Source organism: Mytilus trossulus, chromosome 4 (genome assembly GCF_036588685.1).
Source record: "Mytilus trossulus isolate FHL-02 chromosome 4, PNRI_Mtr1.1.1.hap1, whole genome shotgun sequence".
NCBI lineage: Eukaryota > Metazoa > Mollusca > Bivalvia > Mytilida > Mytilidae > Mytilus > Mytilus trossulus.
Genome location: NC_086376.1, coordinates 63,192,832 through 63,216,357, shown reverse-complemented (window position 1 = coordinate 63,216,357; position 23,526 = coordinate 63,192,832). Strand labels below are relative to the sequence as shown.

General features: G+C 33.2%; 2 protein-coding genes across 3 annotated transcripts; both read right to left on the bottom strand.

The window, feature by feature from the left end:
* Positions 1-4,342: 4,342 nt before the first annotated feature.
* Positions 4,343-6,094, bottom strand: LOC134716727 (gastrula zinc finger protein XlCGF57.1-like). Its single transcript, XM_063579729.1, has one exon. The coding sequence runs from the start codon at positions 6,092-6,094 to the stop codon at positions 4,343-4,345; it is 1,752 nt and encodes a 583-aa protein (XP_063435799.1).
* A 7,703-nt stretch (positions 6,095-13,797) lies between these two features.
* Positions 13,798-22,076, bottom strand: LOC134714086 (uncharacterized). Of its 2 annotated transcripts, XR_010106485.1 has the most exons (4): positions 18,167-18,252; positions 17,127-17,237; positions 15,327-15,444; positions 13,798-14,008 (listed from the first exon to the last, which is right to left on the bottom strand). XR_010106485.1 is itself a non-coding variant. In XM_063575333.1 (3 exons), the coding sequence occupies exons 1-3, from the start codon at positions 22,069-22,071 to the stop codon at positions 13,882-13,884; spliced, it is 315 nt and encodes a 104-aa protein (XP_063431403.1). In that variant the 5' UTR covers positions 22,072-22,076; the 3' UTR covers positions 13,798-13,881. The 2 variants fall into 2 exon arrangements, 1 of the variants encoding a protein (XP_063431403.1); XM_063575333.1 differs by lacking the exons at positions 17,127-17,237; positions 18,167-18,252 and adding an exon at positions 22,002-22,076.
* Positions 22,077-23,526: the final 1,450 nt, after the last annotated feature.

The following is a 23,526-nucleotide window of genomic DNA, read 5'->3' as shown; positions in this document are numbered from 1 at the left end:
TTGAAAATTTCTTGCTATTGCACAATACTTAGTATAATAATTTTTGACCCTGATTTGGACCAACTTGAAAACTGGGCCCATTATCAAAATCTAAGTACATGTTAAGACTCACCATATCAAAGAACCCCAAGAATTCAATTTTTAATAAAATCAAGCTTATTTTAATTTTGGACCCTTTGGACTTTATTGAGACCAATTAGAAAACAGGACCTAAAATTAAGAATTTGGACATGGTTAGATTTGGCATATCAAAGAAGCACAATACCGTAATTATTTTTTTTTATGAAATCAAACAAAGTTTAATTTTGGCCCCTTATTCCTTGGGACCAAAACTCCAAAATTAATCCAAACCTACCTTTTGTGGTCATAAACCTTTATAGATTTCTATTAACTTATACTAAAGTTATTGTTCAAAAACCAAGAAAAATGCTTATTTGGGGCCTGTTTTTGGCCCCTAAATCCTACACTGTTGGAACTAAAATTACCAAAATCTATCCCATCCCTCCTTATGTGGCCATAGACCTTATGTTAAAATATCATAGATTTCTGTTTACCAATACTTAAGTTATAGAGCAAAAACCAAAAACAATGCTAATTTGGCCCCTTATTCCTAAACTGTTGAGACCAAAATACCCCAAATCAATCCCACCCTTCCTTTCATCGTCATAAATCTTTTGTCTAAATTTCATATATTTCCATTTTACTTTTACTGAAGTTAGAGTGCGAAAACCGAATATCTTTGGAAGAAGACGATGATGCCAACGTGATACCAATGGACAACCAAAAAGTTTTCAACTTTTGCGGTTGTATAAAAATGATGTCAAATCAAATTTTTAATGGAGTTTGCAACAGTAATTATTCAACTACTCATTTTAATACATCATAAAGTATTAAAGTGTAAATGTCATACAGTCATGGTGATGATGCCTCCGCTAGCATATAATGTATAAAGGTACATAAATCAAGAACTGTAAAAGTGAAGCTGCTAAAAATTGAACTTAAACCAAGTTTAGAGGTACCGGTAATAAGCATTGTATACACATTTCACTAAATTTAGTTGAGACAAACTTGAGAAATTTTTCCATTTGTGAAAGGGGATAACCCTAGAATGATAATCAAAGTGCTTGTAATCACTGAATGGCTATTAAAGACTGCTTAAATTTATCAGTTGGTAGTAAAGTGAATTTTGCATTGTATAATGTATATATAGCATTATTTTAAGTCGATTCAACTACTATTCTGAACAGAGAAAGATAACTCCAATTTTCAAAGAAGATTTCATAAAGCAATGGTTTTAGGTAATATTAATTCAACAAGCCAAGGCTCCGTGTTGAAGGCCGTACTTTAACCTATAATGGTTTAATTTTTAAATTGTTATTTGGATGGAGAGTTGTCTCATTGGCACTCACACCACATCTTCCTATATCTATTCTGGACAAAGAAAGATAACTCCAATTTATTGTCTTGAATCTACAAAAATGTTTGTTTTTGGCCCTCAATTCCTCGACTGTTTGCCCCATAACCCACAAAATAGACCCCAAACTTCTACTTATGGTATTAAATATTATGGTACAGTTTCAGAACAATTGAAATACTTATACACAACTTTTTGTACTGACACAAGATTAATGCTTGTTTTAGGCACCTTTAGAACCCTTATTCATAAACCTTAAGGACTATATATATATAACCGCCCCAAAACAATCCCAAGCTTCCTTTTATGATTATAAATATTATGTTATAATTTAATGGCTTCCTTTTTACTTATACTGAAGTTATTATCTGGAAACCATCCGTCTTGGGAAGACGACGACAGGATACCTACATGTATTTCAACTGCAAAAATTTCTGTGGTTGTATAAAAATTTCAAATATGTACAATGAAATATAGTTTCAAAATTGATAAGCCTAGATAGGCCTTATAATTTTTTTCCCACATAGTTGAAGGACCATTTACACTCAGGACCGAGTCATAAGTAGGCAGTACAGTCTAAAGATGTATTAAAACAACCTAGCATCATATTGCTAGTAGTGGGAGTAGTTTATAAATACAAGAACACACCCGTGATATCGCGGGTCCGTGAATGAATTAAATTATATAACCATGAATTGTCATCTTATTATAAGTCATGCTGATTATAAGATACACAGTTTTCTCTGCTTTCAAAACTCTTTCTGTTTGAACCCGTCGACCTGGAGCCTATCACTAATGGGTAATATTAATTATTTGGAAAACAAAATGTTCTGGAATAGAGTGCTTTTTATTCAACAGCATTGTCCTATATTCGTTATAAATAAAGTTGAATTCTTTTATTCGCTGTTTTACGTCATGCCCGCTAAAAAAATGAAAACTGTACCTATATGCCTTATTTTAGGTCCAGATTTTTAGAATTCGTATTGTTATCTTAGAAAATCTTACTACAATAGGGAACCATTTGACAATGCTTGAATTTAGTAGTGTCAACCCTGTGATTATGACCCGTGTATATACATATAGCAAAATACTAAATACACCGTTTGGTGGTGCGCCAGTCAGATGCGGAACGTACAGATAAGGTAATGTTAGGTAACATATGAATATACTATTGGTATCGGTACCGGATTCGACCCGGAACTTTTTAATTATTGGCAATATTAATTATGTGGAGAACAAAAGGGTCTGAAGTGGTATAATTTTTAATCTACACAATTGTCCTATATTAGCTATATATAAAGCAGGCCCGTAGCCAGGAATTTCCAAAGGGGGGTTCGTTTGACTCACAAACTCGACTTTAACAGTCACAATTCGAACAGAACATTGACCTTCACAGTGCTTATTTGCTTTCAAGGGGGAGGGGGGTCGTCCGAACCCCCCTGGCCACGGGTATGTATAAAGTTGAATTCTTTGATTTGTCTTTTTTACCCGATGACGGCTGACAAATTGGACCTCGTTATTTTAGTATTATAGATAAAAAGTGTCGCAAATATATATACATATCACAGTGTCACGTTTGCTTCAGCCTTGTTTATTCAAACCTCTTTTAACACACGTTGAAGCTAACCTTCATTTTTAATGAACATATATGCATATAAATGAGACTTCTGGCAATATATATAGTTGCTTATATGTTCATTAACTGTACCTATATGCCTTATTTTAGGTCCAGATTTTTAGAATTCGTATTGTTATCTTAGAAAGTCACGTAATTAAGGTAGATGGGGTGTCTAAATTATAATCCATATAATTTCTTAATAATTTGCCAAAATGAAGTTTAAATCCTGCTTGTTTAAGAACATTAATAAAAAAAATGGATCACCGGACTTATTTTCACACTACAAATTGTCAAATTTTGTATAGATTATGCATGGAAAACCCAATTTTCGGTCATTAAACGAAATCTACACCATAGAATTTGAGATAAAATATGAGAAGATAGCTCAAATATTATTCTTTTAGATAAGAAGAAGAAACAATGGGGTCACCGGACTCGTTTTCCTGCTTCATAATAAAATGGGTAAATTCCTAACACATTCTATTGTAAAAGTAACACTATCTACCCTTGCCCTTGCTTGTCTCCCCTTTTTTGGCAAAGTTGGAAAAAAATTGAATCAAACAAAAGTATTTGTTTTTTTGTGAAATACAACCATGAATATGATAAAACATGGCTTTATCTATATCATAATGAAAATTCTTACACATGAATTACCTACTAATTTCATTTGCACATTTTGTCAAAAATCTAGACCTTGTTTTCTTTTATTTCAAAATCCGAAATGGAGGAAGACACTCTATCTACCTTAAAAAGCTTTTAAATTATGATAAACTAGGTTTGTTTTTCATTTCCATCTACGATTTGATACTAAGGCTTTTTTTTAATATATTATAAATGGTTTGTTAATGCTGGATTTTGAAATGCATAAAATAGAACTATTCAATATGTCTTCAGAACAGAACGAGTGTGACATTTTGCAGCGTGTCGTCTCTAAAATGATTTTACAATTAACATTGTCATTAAAGTGGGAGGTTGGGCATGCAACAAAACCAAGTTCAATCCACCATTTTTTTTCTTAAAATGACCTGTACTAAGGCAGAAAAATGGCCACCGCTATGTTATAGTTCGTTCTACATTTAAATGTTGTGTTTCTGTTGTGTCGTAGTTCTCTTATATTTGAAATGTTTCCCTTAGTTTAAGTTTGTAACCCAGATTTTTTTTTCTCTTCCGATTAATGAATTTCGAACAGCGGTATACTGCTTATTCGACCCAGATCATTGTCCAGCTCAGACTAAATGGATAAATCACTAGTCACCATCTACTTCGCTGAGAAAAACTTATCATGCAATATCCTTATATAAATTAATAATTCAAATGTTGATGCATTTGTTCTTCGTGTGATCTCTGTAACGTGTTTGTTGATTAAATCCTTTTCCACATCTTTCACACGTGTATGGCTTGTCTCCAACGTGTACTCTCCGGTGAATAGTCACCTCATACTTAGTTAAAAACTTTTTATCACATACATCACAGCTATGGGGTTTAATGCCCGTATGTGTTCCTATGTGACGCTTCAAACCACCAGAATCTGCATATCTCTTACCACACGTATCACACCTGTACGGCCTTTCACCTGTGTGTGTTATCATGTGTCTCTTTAACTGATTGCTGTCTCCGAAAGCTCTATTGCACGTATCACAAGGATAGCGTTTCTCACCATTATGGGTATTTTTAACGTGCCTTTGTAAATTGCTTATATGTGAGAATTTTCTGTCACATATTTCACATTCGTATGGTGTTTCGCCGGAATGTGTTCTTTTGTGTATTGTTAATGCCCCATTTTCAGCAAAACTTTTACCACATTCAGTACATTTAAATGGTTTTTCGCCTGTGTGTGTTCTCATGTGGCTTACTAATTTGGGTTTTGACCGGAAACTTTTACCGCAAGTCTCACATTCAAAAGCCTTATAATCAGAATGTATGTTCATGTGAGAAGTCAGGTGGCCTTTTTCAGTAAAATCTTTACCACATGTGTCACAAGTATAAGGTTTCTCACCCGTATGTATCATCATATGAGAAGACAATACTCCCGGAGAGTTAAAGGTTTTATCGCACATATCGCACTTATAATATCTATTACCTGTATGTGTTTTCAAGTGTGTGTTCAGGTTACTGCTTTGTCTAAACGTCTTACCACACACGATGCATTTGTAAGGTTTCTCGTCAGTATGGGTCCTCATGTGAATCTTAAGACAAGCATTCTGCCTGAATTTTTTTCCGCATACATCGCATGCATATGGTTTAGCATAACCCGCGTGTGTTTTCATATGTCTCTTCAATTCGATTGAAAGCTTAAAACATCTACCGCATACTTCACAACGATATTTTTTCTCATCATTATGATGATTTTCCAAACTAGTAAGGCTTTTCCTGCTTGTGTTCAACGCGAAACGTTTTCCACCTACATCACCCGTATGTATTGTTAAATGGTACTTTAAATAACTTTTTTGACTAAATCTTTTACTACATATCTCACAACCATATGGGCGGTAATTAGTATGTGTGCGCATGTGCATTGATAGACAGTTATGGTATTTGAAGTCTTTACCACATGTCTTGCAGCTGTATGGTCTCTTGTCACTATGTATTCTCATATGCGAAGTCAAATCACCTTTGACTTTAAAACGCCTTGCACATACATTACAACTATGTTCTTTTATACCTTTATGTCTTTTCAAATGACTAGACAAATTACCTGAAATACTAAATGTTCTTCCACAAATATCGCAGTTGTAAGGTTTTTCGCCACTGTGTATTCGCATGTGCTTTTTCAAGTCGCCTTTTTCCAAGAAACTCTTATTACATACATCACATATGTTAGGCTTTAACCCACGATGTCTATTCATGTGTGTCTTTAAATTTTCTTTACTTCTGAATTGTTTTTTACACGTAACACAAGAGAATATTTTGGAGCTGAACTCAACAGTTTTAGTTTGAACTCGTGTCCTCTTTTCAAAAATGTCATCGGTAAATACACAATGATTTGTTCCTTCCGCGGTTGCTGTCAGAGTTATTTCCCTTTCGGATATACTATTCGTTATTTTAACATTTGATGTATTCATTTTTCGTGAAATCTATTTTGCTTTTCGATCTAATCGAATTGTTCAACTGTACAGTCCAAAAAAAGTCCTGAAAGAAAAATCAAATAAAATATGTATTAATATCGAATTATGTAAGTTAAAAAAATGTAAGGATACATCGTTTAATCGTTATTCAAAGAAAAAAATATAATGAAAAATAACAAACATTTATCTTGTTTTTAAATTATTATAATGAGTCTTCTTCTTTTAATATAAAAAAGGTAGTTTGCGAGTTATATTCAAGTTAACCTTCTTTTTAACTGTAATACAGGGCCCAGTTTCACGAAGCTGTCTTAGGACTATGACATGTCTTAGGATGGTCTTACGACATATCTTAGTCCTAAGTGGGTTTCACAAAGTGGTCCTAAATTAGAACATCTCTTAAAGTTGGTCATAAAGTTAGGACAACGCGAGAGGTGTCTTATGATGGTCTGAGGATAGCTATACGTTTATTTATACAAATTACACTTATTTCTTATATTAATTTTGAAAAAAAATTCTTATTATCATCTAATTATCTTTTCTTCTGTTCCTGCTTTTAACGTAATTTTTCTAGATTGACGGATTATCATGATTTGTCAACAATGTAAATTCGATGTATAATTGATATCAAGATTGCACGATTTTATCCCTTAACCTTTTATAACCAATAAAGTCGAAATTGAATTCAACTCACTTGTACCAAAAAAATTATCATTTTATATTCTTATTTTCTTAATTTTCATTAAAAATTTCATATTTATATTGATGTATTGTTTGAAGATAATTTATAAATAAATGACTTTTTCCATTTTTTATATTTATTTTGCAAATTATGTCATATATATTGATCAATACGTTTAGAATAATTTATGGTAAGACATACTACATTTACATGATTTTTTTCCGTAAATCATATTTATATTTGAAAATTTAAAGAACTTGAGACAGGTTTAGGATGTCTTAGCTAAGATCATCCTAAGACAGCTTCGAGACGAGGTCTGAGATATGTCCTATGATAGTCATAAGAGGATCATAAGACATGTCCTAAGATATGTCTTATGACATGTCTTAGGATAGCTTCGTGAAACCGGCCCCAGGGGCCGTGTCAACGAAGCTGTCCTAGGACTAAGACATGTCTTAGGATGGTCTTAGGACACGTCTTAGTCCTAAGTCGGGTTAACGAAAGTCTCCTAAAATAAGATACGTCCTAAATTTGGTCCTAAAGTTAGGATATACAATTAGGTGTCTTAGGATAGTCCTAAAGGTTGCATCGTCCTAAAACGTTATAAAACAACAAATATGTCATTAATTCAATACTAAAACTATACTAATACAATATTAAACTATCATTAGATAAAATTAATAAAAAAAATATATTGTTTAATGTTTGTTAAAGATTTAATTGTATTATAATAAATTGTTTCGTGCTGCCTTTTTTTTTTTTTAAGTCTAAACAATACTATCAGCATAAGCAACACTGATATTTTAAATAATTCAAATATGGAAAAAAAGTTTCCTTCTTATTTTTACCTAATTCTGATTCTATACATGAAATCGAGTGAACCTACGGACAAAACTAGTGTAATATGTACTAAAATTGCAGCACGAATATCACAGGGTTTTGTGACCATTTACTTTTGTTTTCGTATTTAATTCATTTATATCTTTTATCATATTTAATAAAGTATTAATTAGTATTCTGTAAAAACTTTAACTTAAATTTTGCGTTAATTGTTTTCTATATAAGAGTCATTCTCCCTCTCTTTACATATATGTTCTAAAATACAATTCAATCTATGTCATACAAATCTCTACATATACTTTCAATTAAATAAATGTGTTAGGATGGTCCTAGGACCATCGTAGTTAGGACTGTCCTAAGACAGCTTTGTTTTACATCATAAGACATGTCTCAGACACGTCATAAGACCATCCTAAATAATGTCCTAAGACCTATGTTAGGACATATCCTAGGATACTTTCATTGACACGGCCCCAGAACAACATTTTGCGTGAGATAAACAACAGTTAACAGATAACAAGTATCAGTAAAAAACAAAAGATCAATTTCTAGAGTCGATTTCACAAAAAAAGTAACAACTAAGATTTGTCTTAACTCATGCATAAATCAGGGGCCTGTTTATCGAAGCTCTCTTAGGATTAGGACGTGTCCTAAGACTAACTTAGGACACATCTTAGTCCTAAGTGGGTTTATCAAACATGTCACAATTTAAAAAAATCCTATGAATTGTCCTTACTTAAGAATACCAAATTAGGTGTCTTAAGATGGTCTTAGGATGGTCCTAATTTTAGGATATATTTGAATTTCGTATTTTGATCATTTTCACACTTTTAAATTAAGCAGTAGTCATATAGTTGAAATTCTTCGTATTTATATGATAAATGCACGATATTTGCCTTCGAAAGAATGAATCCGTGACACTACGAATTCAACTCACTCAAAAACACGGAATGATTTTTACCGATTATATATATCTAGATTACATTTTATTTTTTTTATTTTTTTATATAATACGTAGTTATAATGTGTGTCTTAATGTTTTGTTTTTAACAGTTTAGATGTATAATTATTATGCAAAAAATATTTATTAACTTTAATTTAAAACTAATAATAAGTTTCTAGTTAACCATATTAAAAAAAAAATGATTAAATATGATATCGTATTTTATTTTTTCATTTTTCATTTCTTTTTTCTTTTCCGCCAATACTTAGGACATAGATTAGGACGTCCTAGCTAAGATATTCCTTAGATAGCTTCGATGTGCATGCTGAGACGTGTCCTAAGTCGGTCATAACTTTATCCTAAATCCTGTCCTAAGAAATTCTTAGGACGAAACTTAGGATATTTTTGATAAACAGGCCCCAGTATACTTATGATCAATCTTACACAGCCAATTTTGCGTAGGTACTATTTTTTGTACTTGAAATTTGAAAATTTACCTTTGATATTAAGTACTATTTCTTTACTTTAAAATTATTGTACTATTTACGTACCTGTATTTTACAGTACTTCATTTGTACTAAAAATTTTGGTACAGAAATGATACCAAAAGCGATCACAATATTCCATGTTTGAAAATCATAATTTTAAGAGATTTGAAATAGACATATACTTTCAAAATGCTAAAAAATATAACGTTGTAACCAAACATATGTGGTACTTAAATTTTCCAAGTACAAATCAAGTATTTTAAAATACAGGTACCTTAATATTACAATAATTATAGAGTCACAAAATAGTGAGTACTGAATATTAGAAGTAGATTTCCAGTACTACAGATTTTTGATACAGACATAGTTTCTATGCAAAAATAGCTGTGAAGTCGTAAATTTTTGGTGAAATCGACCTCAAATTTATTAGTTGATTGCTTAATAGTCTCCTACAGAGGGTGTCATTGTAACTATGGTACACATACATGGTACATTATATATGCATCCATGCAATACTCATGTATAGAGCACCTGCACTTAATTTATCTACGTTGAAAGGAGGTGAAAAGCCTCATAAAATATAATTGACATTTTCTCGCTCCACAGTTGAAATAAGGTTTTCTTTTGCAATGATGGATTTTTTTGTCAAATTACTGCTGACCTGTTTCATATTTTGAAAAATGCATACAATTATATTTAAAGAGCACTTTTTTATAAATCAAGTAGATAAACATGATAAATATTATATCTATCGATCTTTATAATGCAAGTTATTTTATATTTGTTTATTCCTACATACATGACATAGCATTTCATTTAGATATTGGGTGATACTTGCACATTTATCAGTCATACCTCAGCATTGTGATTGGTCATTATTAATATTCATGTGAGTCTAAGTATATTTCAAATACCAAAGAGACTGGAGTTTAATTGTGAATGATGGTCGTTCGAAATGCTAAAGTATCTGAAGCTTATGTATTTTTGGCAAACATCTGTTCGTGATTAAAATACCAACATAGCAAGGTTACATAGCTTCTTGATTAAGTTCTTTTGTTATCTTCTTGTACCAAAGAAAAATGTGTAAAGGCATTCGTACATACACTATTTATCGAGATTAATATATAGTTTCATTATACAATTTTCCTATTTTTAAAATAGAAGATTGCCAACTCAGAATAAAGGGGGAGGATGGCCAACCACATTTATACATTATAATATGCATTAATCGTCAAAAATACGAGATTCCAACCTCCAGACCCTCCCCTTGATCCGCCATTGAAGGAAACAGGGACAGGAATATTCTTCATATTTATTCTTAAACACGTTAAATTATAAACTTATGAGTCGCACTTTATACATATAAGATATATATATATATATAGTCGTTTATATTTTATTTTGATCATTTTTAATAATGTCCTTAATCATGTTAATTTGTGGAATGTGTAAAGGCCACATTGAACATGTTGAGAGAACAAATACTAACTTACGATTTTGTTAAGAAGGCATACCATGATTACTCCTGACATGAGACATATCAAAATTATAAAAATAAACCAAAAATATTTGTTAATAATACACAAATGTCGAGCAGATGTAAGTAACTACATTGTCCTGAATTCCTATTTAAATTTGGAACATGTGCATGCACCATTCAAACAAGGAAATTTACAAACAGCATAAAAATACATATTCATATTGTTAATAGTTATGATTTTACTTTCTTTTTTTCGTTTTTCAAAATCAGGTTATACGTAATAAAAATATGCAAAGCAGCTTTACCTGTCTGTTATTGAAGACTTAATATGACTAAGTTGACCTCTGGGTGCCGTCTTCGGAATGCTGCGAGGTACTATGAAAATCCTTGGTTGCTATCCTCAGAGTCAATCTGTTTATTCAAAATTCACTTCTTAAGAGCATTACAATGTGTATTCTATTTCTTAAGCTAATACAATTTCATAACATAAATAATAAACAGATAATCTTTTCTTTGTCCTATGTCTATTCATATGTATACATCTGTAGTCTATTTTTAAAATAGAATGATCTGTCATGACCTTTGCTAAAGATCCTAAATTGATGCTGAAACCGGCATTGAGGAATATAGTGTACAAAGGGCAATAACTCTAATTAAACATGTCAAGTGTATGATTATTTAGGTTCTTAATTTTAACATGTACCAAGACGAGTTCCATACTCAATTTGTAAACTAATAAAGGCATTGGATACTTTGATTTAATCTTACTGGGATTGAATATGCTTCTTTTCGGCATTGGTGTCTGAGTAATAAATTAATAATCTTTATTGCAAAATTACACTCATAAGGGTCAAACAATACAATCGAAGCAATAATTTTATACAATACAAGTGTGGACACAAATGAGTGTGGATAGTATGTTTGGATGTTTGACAGTATCTTATGACAAAAGGAGTTCCATGTTTTCCCTATATGGTGTTATAAACTGTCTTTCACGGTGACAACAGAACTGAGCATTAGAAGTGTAATTTTTGTTGTTGTTTTGTTTATGTTGAAGACGGGTATGGAGGAGACAATAATTACATTAGTTACCAAATGATTATGATAGAATATGTTCTACATCTTTAGTTTTGGATACATTTTGTAGCTAGGAGAGCAACACACAATGGGTTCATTTTTCACGTGTTTTTTCTGTATGGGAGATGATATCTAGATTTGAGAACATGATATAAGGTACCTGTAACTCAGTGGTTGTCGTTTGTTTATGTGTTACATATTAGTTTTTTGTTTATTTCTTTAACATAAATAAGGCCTTAGTTTTCTCGTTTGAATTGTTTTACATGTACATGTATTGTCATTTCGGGGCTTTTTAAAGCTGATTATGCGGTATTGGCTTTGCTCATTGTTTATGACCGTACAGTGACCTGTCGTCGTTAATTTCTGTGTCAATTTGGTATCTTGTGGAGAATTGTCTCATTGGCAATCATACCACATCTTGTTTATATGTATTTGCCTACTATTGGTATGATTCTATTTATATTACTTTGTGGTTGATCGTAAGTATCATTAGTAATTTTCTGGTTAAAATGTCGAATTGTTCCTCAGATTAGAATACATTTATTGGTTTTTAGTAATGACAATGCCTGACATGATGCTTGGGACTAGATCAGCTAGATGTGTAGATGAGCTAGGAAATAAACTTCTGTGCTGATTTATATCAATTCTTTGATTACATCTCCTCCAAAGCTGGTCAAAGCAAAGAAAATTATTGACCAAAATGAAAATGAACATTTGTGAGCATGCTTCAAAGACTCATAACTGTCTATAAATAATCTGATAGAATTTCAAGCATGTCAGGCAGATATTATCAACATCTTCTTTATAATAATTAGTCTTAATATGTCTGAATATCTAATAACTAAAAAAATGTAAGTATTCAATCGGTATTGCAAAATTATTCCTTTTATTTTGTTATATGGATTCCAATACTAATTTGTTGTGGTATGAAAGTGTAGTAATTAACATTTACTGTAACAATGTTAATTCACACAAATTAAGAAAGAAGCAAATGAATTGGACAGATGCTCCGCAGGGTGCAGCTTTAAAGGATCGCATTTGTCGAAACCTGAACAGTTGAGGCTAGTATTGACACAACATTCAAGCTAGATACAGTTGACACAGCTTAGGTTACTGACACAGAATGAATGTGGTCTTATGAACTTAAAATAGTTTTTGGGCTTTTGAGCAATTCACATAGCTGTTGAATATTATTCCTTTAAAAAAAAAAAAAACTTGAAGAAATTTTCTTTTTAATTTCTGAAATCTGAAATGAGAAAAATTTACCCCCCCCCCCCCCCAATTCTTTTTCACCTCCCCCTTTTCCTTATTCCAAAAATGATCTCTATTCAAATTTCTAATGAAATTTGCAACAATAACTACTCATTTTAATACTTCATATTATATTAAAATATAAAATATCATACAGTCATGGTGATGATACCCCCGCTAGCATATAACGTTATTAAGGGACATAAATCAAGAACTGAAAAGTGAAGCTGCCAAAAATTGAACTTAAACTGAGTTTAGAAGTAATAAGCGTTATATACACATTTCACTAAATTTAGTTGAGACAAACATAAGTTAAAGAGAACAGAAACTAAGTAATTCTTCAATTTTTCCATTTGTAAAAGGGCATAACCCAAGAATAATAATCAAAGTGTTTGCAATCACTGAATGGTTATTAAAGACTGCTTTAATTAATCAGATGGTAGTAAAGTGAATTTTGCATTGTATATTGTATAAGCGTTGATTTGTGTTGATTCAACTACTATTCTGGACCTAGGAAGGCTCAACTATAGAACATTTAATGAATTGGCTTTTCATGAGGTAATAATTGGTGCGTCGTATGAAGGCATCACAGATAAAAATTAGAGTAGCCTTTCAAGGGTTTCGTAATTATTTGAATTATGATCTTGAAGTATTCGGATCAAATTTACCGTTTAACCTTCAATGCTTCTATATACTTAATAGACGAAATTCCCCAAAAGCACATATTTTAGTAGATAATAGACACATATTTATGTATATAACACAATATAGAATAGAACTATGCTCCGAGGAAATAACTCATATGAGGCTGGACATATATTTTACTCTTTCAAATATATACCGATAACGTTGTAAATAACTTGTTATAGCCAAAAATTCCAATAACACAATGCAATTTCTTTAATTATATATACAACAGTCTAATATCCATTGTTATTAAGTTGAAAGTCCCATACTGTCTGGAACATGGCTTTAATTTCAAATACTACAACACTTCCACTTATAACGAATCAGGATCCAACTGGTTTACCTGCCAATTGCAGTAACCGTAGAACATGCTTCACTACTATCAGACTTCAAAACTGCACGTTGAGTACAACCTTCCTGAACAATTTCACATTCTGGCCCCACACTTGTTATTGTAATGCCTATTCTGAAATGATGTAAAAATACAAATTTTTAATACATGTATGTCTTACCTTACAGGCCTATTACTCGAATAGACAATGATGATTGGCTGTATGTTAATTTAAGGTTATCGGTTTAATACTATGGGTGTTCGACATGTTGACAAGAATCTGCTTACCCGTGTCGAGGGTTCGTTTTATTTAGGTGTATATTTTTTAATATAGTCTTTTTAAGTCTTCTGCTTGCTTTTTTTATTGTTTAATTTTTGCCATAATATTGTTGGTCACTATTCATAAAAGAGTGTTAATTCTACCTTTGGTATCATCGCCTATTTCTATGCATACATTGCAAATGAGCAGCTGGTGAAATCTTCATACAAATAATCAACACCAAACAGACAACAGATTAAAATATATATTCAAACTGCCAAAAATTCGCTTGACTTCCCCAAATTATCAAGTGCCTGTCGGATTTCCTGTATAAGGTGCTATGCAAGGAAGGAAAATTATAAAAAAGCAACATTTGCCATTGCACAACATCATGTTTTTTTTAACTGTTGGTGAATTCTCTGTACTAAACGTGCTAATTCCGTACTGATTGATACTTTAAGTTTGCTAGATGCATGTTTTTTGGTTGTTTTTGTTTTTTGTTTTGAGTAACGGCAAGTACTGTAAGATATTTACTTCGTGTATTTTTTGTGTTTTGTTATATTTGTTTGTGTAATTTTGCGCCTATTTGACCATCTTTGTATATTTTTGTTTATCTTGTGTTGTAACACCAATATCCAAGGTGAGTAAAGGCTCACGTACCCTAAAAATGATTTACCCCACCACTTTATGCAGATGCCTGCCTTTATGTAATTCATGGGTTATCGTTTGTTGCTATAAATAATATTTGTTTTCCTTAAATGTTTTGTACAGGCTGTTCTTGGGTTTTCTGTTGCAACACAGTCCAAAGTTAGTGTGTGTGAAGATTAAACTCCCCCAAAATGTTCGAATTTGTCTTTTTCTGTATTTACCTGTCCCAAGTCAGGAGCCAGTAACTCAATGGTTGGCGTTTGGTGATGTATATTATATTTGAATACCATTTATTGTTTAATACATAAATTGGGTCGTTTTTCTCGTCTAAATTTATCTTACATTTTTTAATTCAAAACATTTTATAGTTTGCTATGTTGTAAGGGTTTGGGTCACTATTAGAGGTTGAACGGTGATTACTAGTTTCAAAGTCATTTGGTCTCTTAAGATTGTTGTCTCATTGGCAATCAACCACTACTTTGAATCGCTAGATGTTTTGTTCAAACTTATCTTAAGATTTTATTTAAAAAGAGTCTAAAGACTTACGAACAGCATGAATGCATTGTTTCAGAACAGCTGCATCTGACACACTCAGGCTGGTAAAAGCTTTTGGTCACTCCCTTTGGTATAAAGTTACCTTTATAAGTACATCCAAGGGAATTTTCTTAAAAGATAAACGAACTTCTGTTAAATGTCAATAAGTTCTATATAACTCGAAACTTTTCCCGATTGCATGTAGCAGGAAGAGCTGATGACAAAGATGAAATCGAACATTGGCTGCAGTAGAAAATATTTACTGCATGTTTAACATGACTGAGAATAAGCTAACAGAAAATTTAAAACATAACTTCTGTAGCAAAACTAAAATGAAAACAACACGTGATACATTTTTAAAATGCGCCAAGAGCGTCATACTATACAGGATCATACAGCGTTTCAAATTTATGGGCGAATTGAGCGTCTGGGATGAATACGACACAGATCCGGAATACCGTTTAATAATGCAGATTTTTATAAACATTTATTATCCATCATTGAGCTTCGATGTGTGTCGCAATCTTTTCAAGGTATATGGAATTTATAAAAACAAAACATATGAGAGTTTTGATAAGTCATTGACACTGACAATCATAAAAATTATGGTAATTTTTTTTTTACATTTCAGGGTTTGTCGAACAGATGACTCCGAATAAACTCATTTTACATATTTTTTTTTTTTTTTTTTGATTCGATGTTTTTTTTAGAATGTAGTCAAAGCTATCTTAGATAAAAATTAATAATATATATTGACAACAATGCCGATATATTTAATGTTAAATGTCATCGAATAATCCAAAGTATTTCGACATGCACGTGTTCTCGTGAGATTTACAAGAAACGTGACCATAGTGAACTTTGACTACCTTTGACGACCAACCAAACCGTATGCTCTAGAAGTTTTTCTTATAATTGATACCAAAATAAGCTGCGTATTAGATAGGTGCATTAAAAACCTTAATGAGAGGCTTTTTCTCAAATCGGCGCTCGCCTAATACATAGAGATTAATACATGGCCTTTTCCATATCAGCCTGGGTATCATCCCGAGACGGAGTCGAGGCGCTGATATGGGTCGAGGGATGATACCCAGGCTGATATGGAAAAGGCCATGTATTAATCGCTTTATCATATACTTCCGACAATAGTTTTAATATTTTATATATATATTATATAAATCGCTCAGGGTAAAATATTTGTCATAAAGGGCCAACCCGTGGTAAAATCACGATATATTCAAGCCCCCATGAATTATCTCTTAAATATTGCTCTTCGAACAGGGCCAACACGGAAAAAAACAGGGCCAATACAGAAAAAAAGCGTGAAAAAAGCCGTATAAGCCCTAGGGCTAATACAGGACGTTCACTTCCGGTTTTCAATTTTCTTACGCCATTACTTAACTTTGGAAGTATCATGTTGATCCATGTTATGCATAAAAACATTTGTATAATATTTTTTAAATTAAAGTCATAAAATAAACAGGTTAAATGATGTGCAATGTTTTGTAACGTCTTTTAAAGTTTTAAAACGGAAAAAACAGGGCCAATACAGAAAAAAGCGAGAAAAAAGCTGTATTGGCCCATGGGCTCATACGGGACGTTCACTTCCGGTTTTTAATTCTCTTATAATCATTTAATAAAAGTGTTATGAACTGGCTGTTTCTGTATTGGCACTGGTATAGATTCTCGGTCAGCTGTATTGGCCTCGACCCTACGGGTCTCGAGGCCAATACAGCAAACCTTGAATCTATACCAGTGCCAATACAGAAACAGCCAGTTAATAACACTATAATATAAAACAAATTTAACTACCTGATACTTGCTCCGCCGTGCACGACGAATGGCACTCTTTAAATGACAAAATCACAACCATAAGAAACATGATGTTAGATTTCATTTTTGAGCTAGAGGTTTATCTGTTGGCTGAAAAAAATATTTCCGTATTGTAGGTATTTTGAGGTATCCATATTTTTAATAATACAATTTTGCCATAATATCATCATAAAACGTTTATATTGTTTATTATCGGTATACAAAAAAATCATCTAAAAATGTTATAACGATATTAATTTGTCAGGGAAGCAAGTTAACTCGTACCACCGGAAACTCGTACCATGTTAACTCGTACCAAAAAGACGCATAACGTGCTATAGGCCTTGAAATATAGTTATCCGTAACATTCAAAATAACAGATTTTGGACGCTCTTTTTGTCCGATTTCAAACTTGGACCCTAGTTATTTGTCTAATTCGTTTTCAATCAATCAGCAGCCTAAATTTGTTTTTATAAAGGGAAAATTCATTGAAATACCAATGCTACCTTGATCTGGGACACCCTTGACCGAGCTCGATGGAGCAAAGGGGGTAAAATTTAAGGATTAATTTAAGCCCTTCACAACATCTGTTCGTCATCAAATGGCGATGGAACAAGTCTAAATGCCCCCAAAAAATCTTGAAATTGGCTTCACCGGTAGCTGTTCCGGTGTGAATGGGAGAGGGTTAAGCAGTATCATTAAAAGCAGTTGTTATTTTTCGCTACAATATTGTCCTACAAACATCGAAGCGTATAAAAATTTCGAATTGTAATTGGATTATACCGTTGGCAACTACATCATTCATTCCCCTATTTACAAATATTACACATATAACTGCAAAAATCCTATGATAAAAATGATAAAGAGTTATTTTTGGAACTCCGGACGAGAGTGATCTTTCTGACTTCAAGTTGCACTGTTGTGTTGCTCAAGGCAAGAATAACACCAGTTGTAAGTCGTTTCCGGAGGAACGTAATAACAAATGAAAAATGGAGCAAATTGTTATAGTGACAGGTGGACCATATACATACACAACTTACATTTCGAGGACGAATTACCTTGATACGACAAAATCAGTTATTCCTTAAAGCAAAAGCGAAAAGTAATGCAGAAACTCCCATTATCATATCAATACTGAACTTCGGATATTGGGTACACGATAGCGACCCCGGATCAATCTAGAGATCATCATTGGTGCTTACGATTAGACAAGAAAGTGTCTTATCAATACATTTATATGTGAAGCACTACATGGCACCAATTCATAAACAAAAAAGGATCGCGACAACTCCGGTCACATTGACATTCAATTCAAGAAGGGTAATAAATAGAACGGTGTCGTCATATGCATGGATAGTGCGTATTTGCCTTTTCAATGTACAATAAACATGATAAAGACTAAAATAAATACCAATCCATAAGAGTCTTTGAAAACTTTGAAGAAAAAACAGGTAAATCCAGAGCTATACAAATATTATCGTCTTTGCAAAACGTAACCTATTACATTATGTTTGGCACGCTCATTGCACAGACGCTTTTTTTGTAAATTCCCCAAAACACGTTCTTTTATATGCAAACTTATAAAATAAGTAGTATGGTTACATGCATTTTTTAATTTGAATTTAAATACAGAAACGATGAGAACCGTTTGCTATAGGTGTTGAGTTCAACATTCGTTTAAAATATTGCTAGACAAACACATTCCTAACCTACCAATGTAAACTTCTCTACCACATAAAGACGCCAATTATGAATATGAATAAAGCTAAACGAGATGAATTTAAAAATCAACAAAATCTATGCATAGACAGCAGTTTATATTAAAATAAATTTTAAAATTTACTTTGTGAAAGCGAAAATATGGTCAGGTTCTTGTCCTTATCTTCGTGTGTCTTGCTGATAAAGGACAATCCGTATTGAATTTTCCGTGCAGTTTGGTATTCTTGATATTTTACTTTCATTACTAGTATCAAATACACAGATATGTTTTGACCGAGAATTAGATTTAAGGAGTAGACAGTTTTTAATAAAAAAAAAAAAACAACTCCATATTAATCGTTTTAGAGGTGTACAGAATAAAGACAACGGTAGTATATTGGTGTTCAAAGTCATCAATCGATTAAGACAAAACCAAACCTGGGTAACAAACAAAAACCGGAGAAGCACATTACCTGTAATGCGGGGTTCACACATTGCCGATTATTGCTCCCGTTTGAGATCAGACAGTGATACGAAACGAAAAGTGAAAAAGTCGGAATACTATCCTCAATTATCTGGAATGTCCTATCATTGTCTGAAACGCAGTCGTTTAATTTCGTAACAGATTCCTACGGGTCGGGAAGGGTCCGAATAGTTCGGCGAAGCACCCCGACAGTTAGGTGCGTCCCGTAAAGCTGGGGTCACACATTCACGATTTTTACTGCCGTCCTTGACAGGACAATTCCCGATTAAAATTTATTAAAATTCTGATCAAGATCCTATGAATCGTGGATGGAAATTCAAACTTTACTTAAAATTTGTAAAAACATTTTTTTAATCACGACAACAATCAGATATTGTTCAGGAAGCGTCGATATTCAACCGTTTCCAAGCGAATTTATCCCGTTAATCCCGTTCTAAATCCGCTTCTAATCCGATTTGTATCTTTCGCCAGGTAAAATTCGACCGAGTCTGTCACGACTGCGTCCCGATTCTACCGAATGTAATCCGACAGAGATCAGATAGTGACAAGACAGTGAACCGACCCTGACGGAAGTTATCCGTTCGAAAAATGTCGGCATCCTCGGGATGATCAGGTACTGTCGGAACGTAATCCTATCACGGTCCGCTCTATCGCATTGCAAACGGCTTTGTCTGGTCTCAGTCGTATTGTATTCTGTTATTGTCGGGACTCTGACGTTGGTATCAATGACGAATTTAGAATTAATAACGGGACTGTTTCGGAACGGTTTCGGCAAAAACGGTGCGCAATCGACAAGATCTGGATGCAATCTGGACTCAATCGGCAGAAAAACAGCAATGAAAAATTTCTCCAGACCATTCCCGTTCCACGGGACACCGTCCCGAATACACAGAACATTGTTAGGAATTCGATCCGATACAGCAGAATCTGTCACGACATAGGCACGATTGTAATCCGATTAGACAAAATCGGCCGAGTTTCCCCGAATGTTACGGGACGCACCTAACTGTCGGGGTGCTTTGCCGAACTATTCGGACCCTTCCCGACCAGTAGGAATCTGTAACGAACTAAAACGACTGGGTTCAGACAACAATAGGACATTCCAAATAATTGAGGATACTAATCCGACTTTTTCACATTTCGTGTCGTATCGCTGTCTGATCTCAAACGGGAGTAATAATCGGCAATGTGTGAACCCCGCTTAACATTCGGGGAAACTCAGCCGATTTAGTCTAGTCGAATTACAATCGTGCCTATGTCGTGACAGATTCTGCTGTATCGGATCAAAATCCTATCAATGTTCAGTGTATTCTGGACGGTGTCCTTTGGAACGGGAATGATCTGGAGAAAATTTTTATTGCTGTTTTTCTGCCGACTGTGTCCAGATTGCATCCAGATCTTGTGAGGATTGCGAACCGTTTTTGCCGAAACCGTTCCGGAACAGTCCCGTCATTAATACGAAATTCGTCAATAATACCCACGTCAGAGTCCCGACAATTACTGAATACAATACGACCGAGACCAGACAAAGCCGTTTGAAATGCGATAGAGCAGACCTCAATAGGAAAACGTTCCGACAGAACCTGGTCATCCCGATTATGCCGACAGTTTTTAAACGGATAACTTCCGTCAGCGTCGGTTCACTGTCTGATCTCTGTCGGATTACATTCGGTAGAATCGGGACGCAGTCGTAACATACTCGGTCGAATTTTACCTGGCGAAAGATACAAATGGATTAGAAGCCGATTGAGAAATGGATTATAAGCACGCAATTTATCAAGTACTTCCAACGAGTTCTTGACACTTCAAAAGTAATTTATTCCACTATTTTCGAAGGCCTTATTTGGACAATTTATTATAAGGTTTTTAATTGTACCAAGTGTGCTGGTAAGAAGAACAGACAACTTAGTAGTTGAACAATGGCTTGAAGACGAAATACATCTATATTTGTAAGGGGTTTTGTGTAGTTTCGGAAGCCAATACATAGTTGGGACTTTCATTGTATTTGGCTCTGCTTGTAAAGCGGTGGCTAAAAGTTTATGTTTGTTACAGATTTCGTTTTCTGAAAATGGAGTTACATTGTAGTTGGAATGTTGGTGAATTGGTGATTTCCTTTTTTTAGAACCTCAATGTAAAACTTACGTCAAACAATAATAATACTATTAGCAGCTTTATCGGCCGGGACAAAAACAAATTCCTTGGCTAGTTCTTTTAGTTTATGTTTGATACGAGAAATAGGTTTATTGTGGTTATTGTTAATAGTAAAATGTTCTTTAAAATGTTGAATACGTATATCAACTATCTTCATTACTGAATTAAAAAAAGAGTCCAAAGATTTTTTGTCAGCTTTTTCCCGTTTTATACATTTCATACAGTAAGTATGGAGTGAGTCGTGGATGATATTACGACACTCATTCCAATTAATAATTGACGGGGGACGATATTTAGGTCCTTTACTGAGGAATGATTTTAACTCTCGGTCTTGAACGATGTTAAGATCTCCTGTTATAACATGGGAAATGGGTTCATAAATATATTCGGAATTACTGCAATTACATGAAGTAGGTGTATTTTCAATGATATTAACATCTTCACACAATTGACTATAATTAAACACAAATTTCCGGGTAGATTTCTTGTAAATATAACAAATAAGAGGTAGCTCAGTATATATACAAAACAAATTTAACTACCTGAGACTTGATCGGCTGTACACCAGGAATGGCACTCTCTAAATGACAAAATCACAACCATAAGAAACATGATGTTAGATTTCATTTTTGAGCTATAGGTTTATCTGTTGGCTGAAAAAATATTTCCGTATTATAGGTATTTTGAGGTATCCATATTTTTAATAATACAATTTTGCCATAATATCATCATAAAACGTTTATTTTGTTTATTATCTGTATACAAAAAAATCATCTAAAAGTGTTATAACGATATTATTGTGTCAGCTATATCAACACTTTTTCATGTAGGTAAAGAAGTTAAGTCCTCCCAAAATAATGTTTGACCCCGCTACATTCTGCATGTCCCTTTAGTCAGTGGTTATCATTGATTTTTGTCTTTTAAAAGGTTTTTTCGTTCTTGAAAATCATACGTTGAAGTGTAGTTTTAACGTCCTCGCCCTTTGGTGCAATCAGGCTATCTGCACCTTAAGCAGTATTATCGTATCAATACTAAAAATTGATATTGGGAACATAATTGCGACCCCGGATCCATCTAGAGATCAACATTGGTGGTCAGTCGGATTAGACTACAAAGTTTCTTATCAATACATTGATATGTCAAGCACTTCATGGCACCGATTTATAATCAAAAATGAATCGCGACGACACCGGTCACATTGACATTCAATTCAAGAAGGGTAATAAATAGAACGGTGGCGTCATATGGCTAGTGCTTATATGTCATTTCAATGTACAATTACGAGAAAAATATATTAATCCATAAGAGCCTTTGAAAACTTTGATGAAAAAACAGGTAAATCCAGAGCTATAAAAATATCATCGTCCTTGCAAAACGGAACCTATTTCATTATGTTTAGCACGCTCATTGCACAGACGCTCTATTTGCAAGTTCCCAAAATCACGTTCTTTCATATGCAAACTTATAACATAAGTAGTATGGTAATATACATTTTTTAATTTGTATTTAGATACAGAATCGACGAGAACCGTTTGCTTTAGGGGTTGAATGCAACATTCGTTTAGAATATTGCTTGACAAACACATTTCTAACTTACCAATGTTAATTTCTCTACCACATAAAGAAGCCAATCATGAATATGAATAAAGCTAGACGAGATAAATTCAAAAATCAACAAAATCTATTCATAGGCAGCAATATATATTAATATTAAATTTACCTTGTGAAAGCGAAAATATGATTAGGTCCTTGTCCTTATCTTCGTGTATCTTGCTGATAAAGGACAATCCGTATTGAATTTTCCGTGCAGTTTGGTATTCTTGATAATTTACTTTCATTACTAGTATCAAATACACAGATATGTTTTGATCGAAAATTCGATTCAAGGTGTAGACAGTTTTTATTTTAAAAAAACAAATAATTTCATATAAATCATTTTAGAGGTGTACCGTGGATTTTTATCGTTGAGCGATAATGTAACCGGAGAGTATGATTCTTATTGAAAAATCGCATGTCTCCACCGGTACTCGAAGTACTTCTTTAGCTCAGTCGGTTAACGCGCTTTCA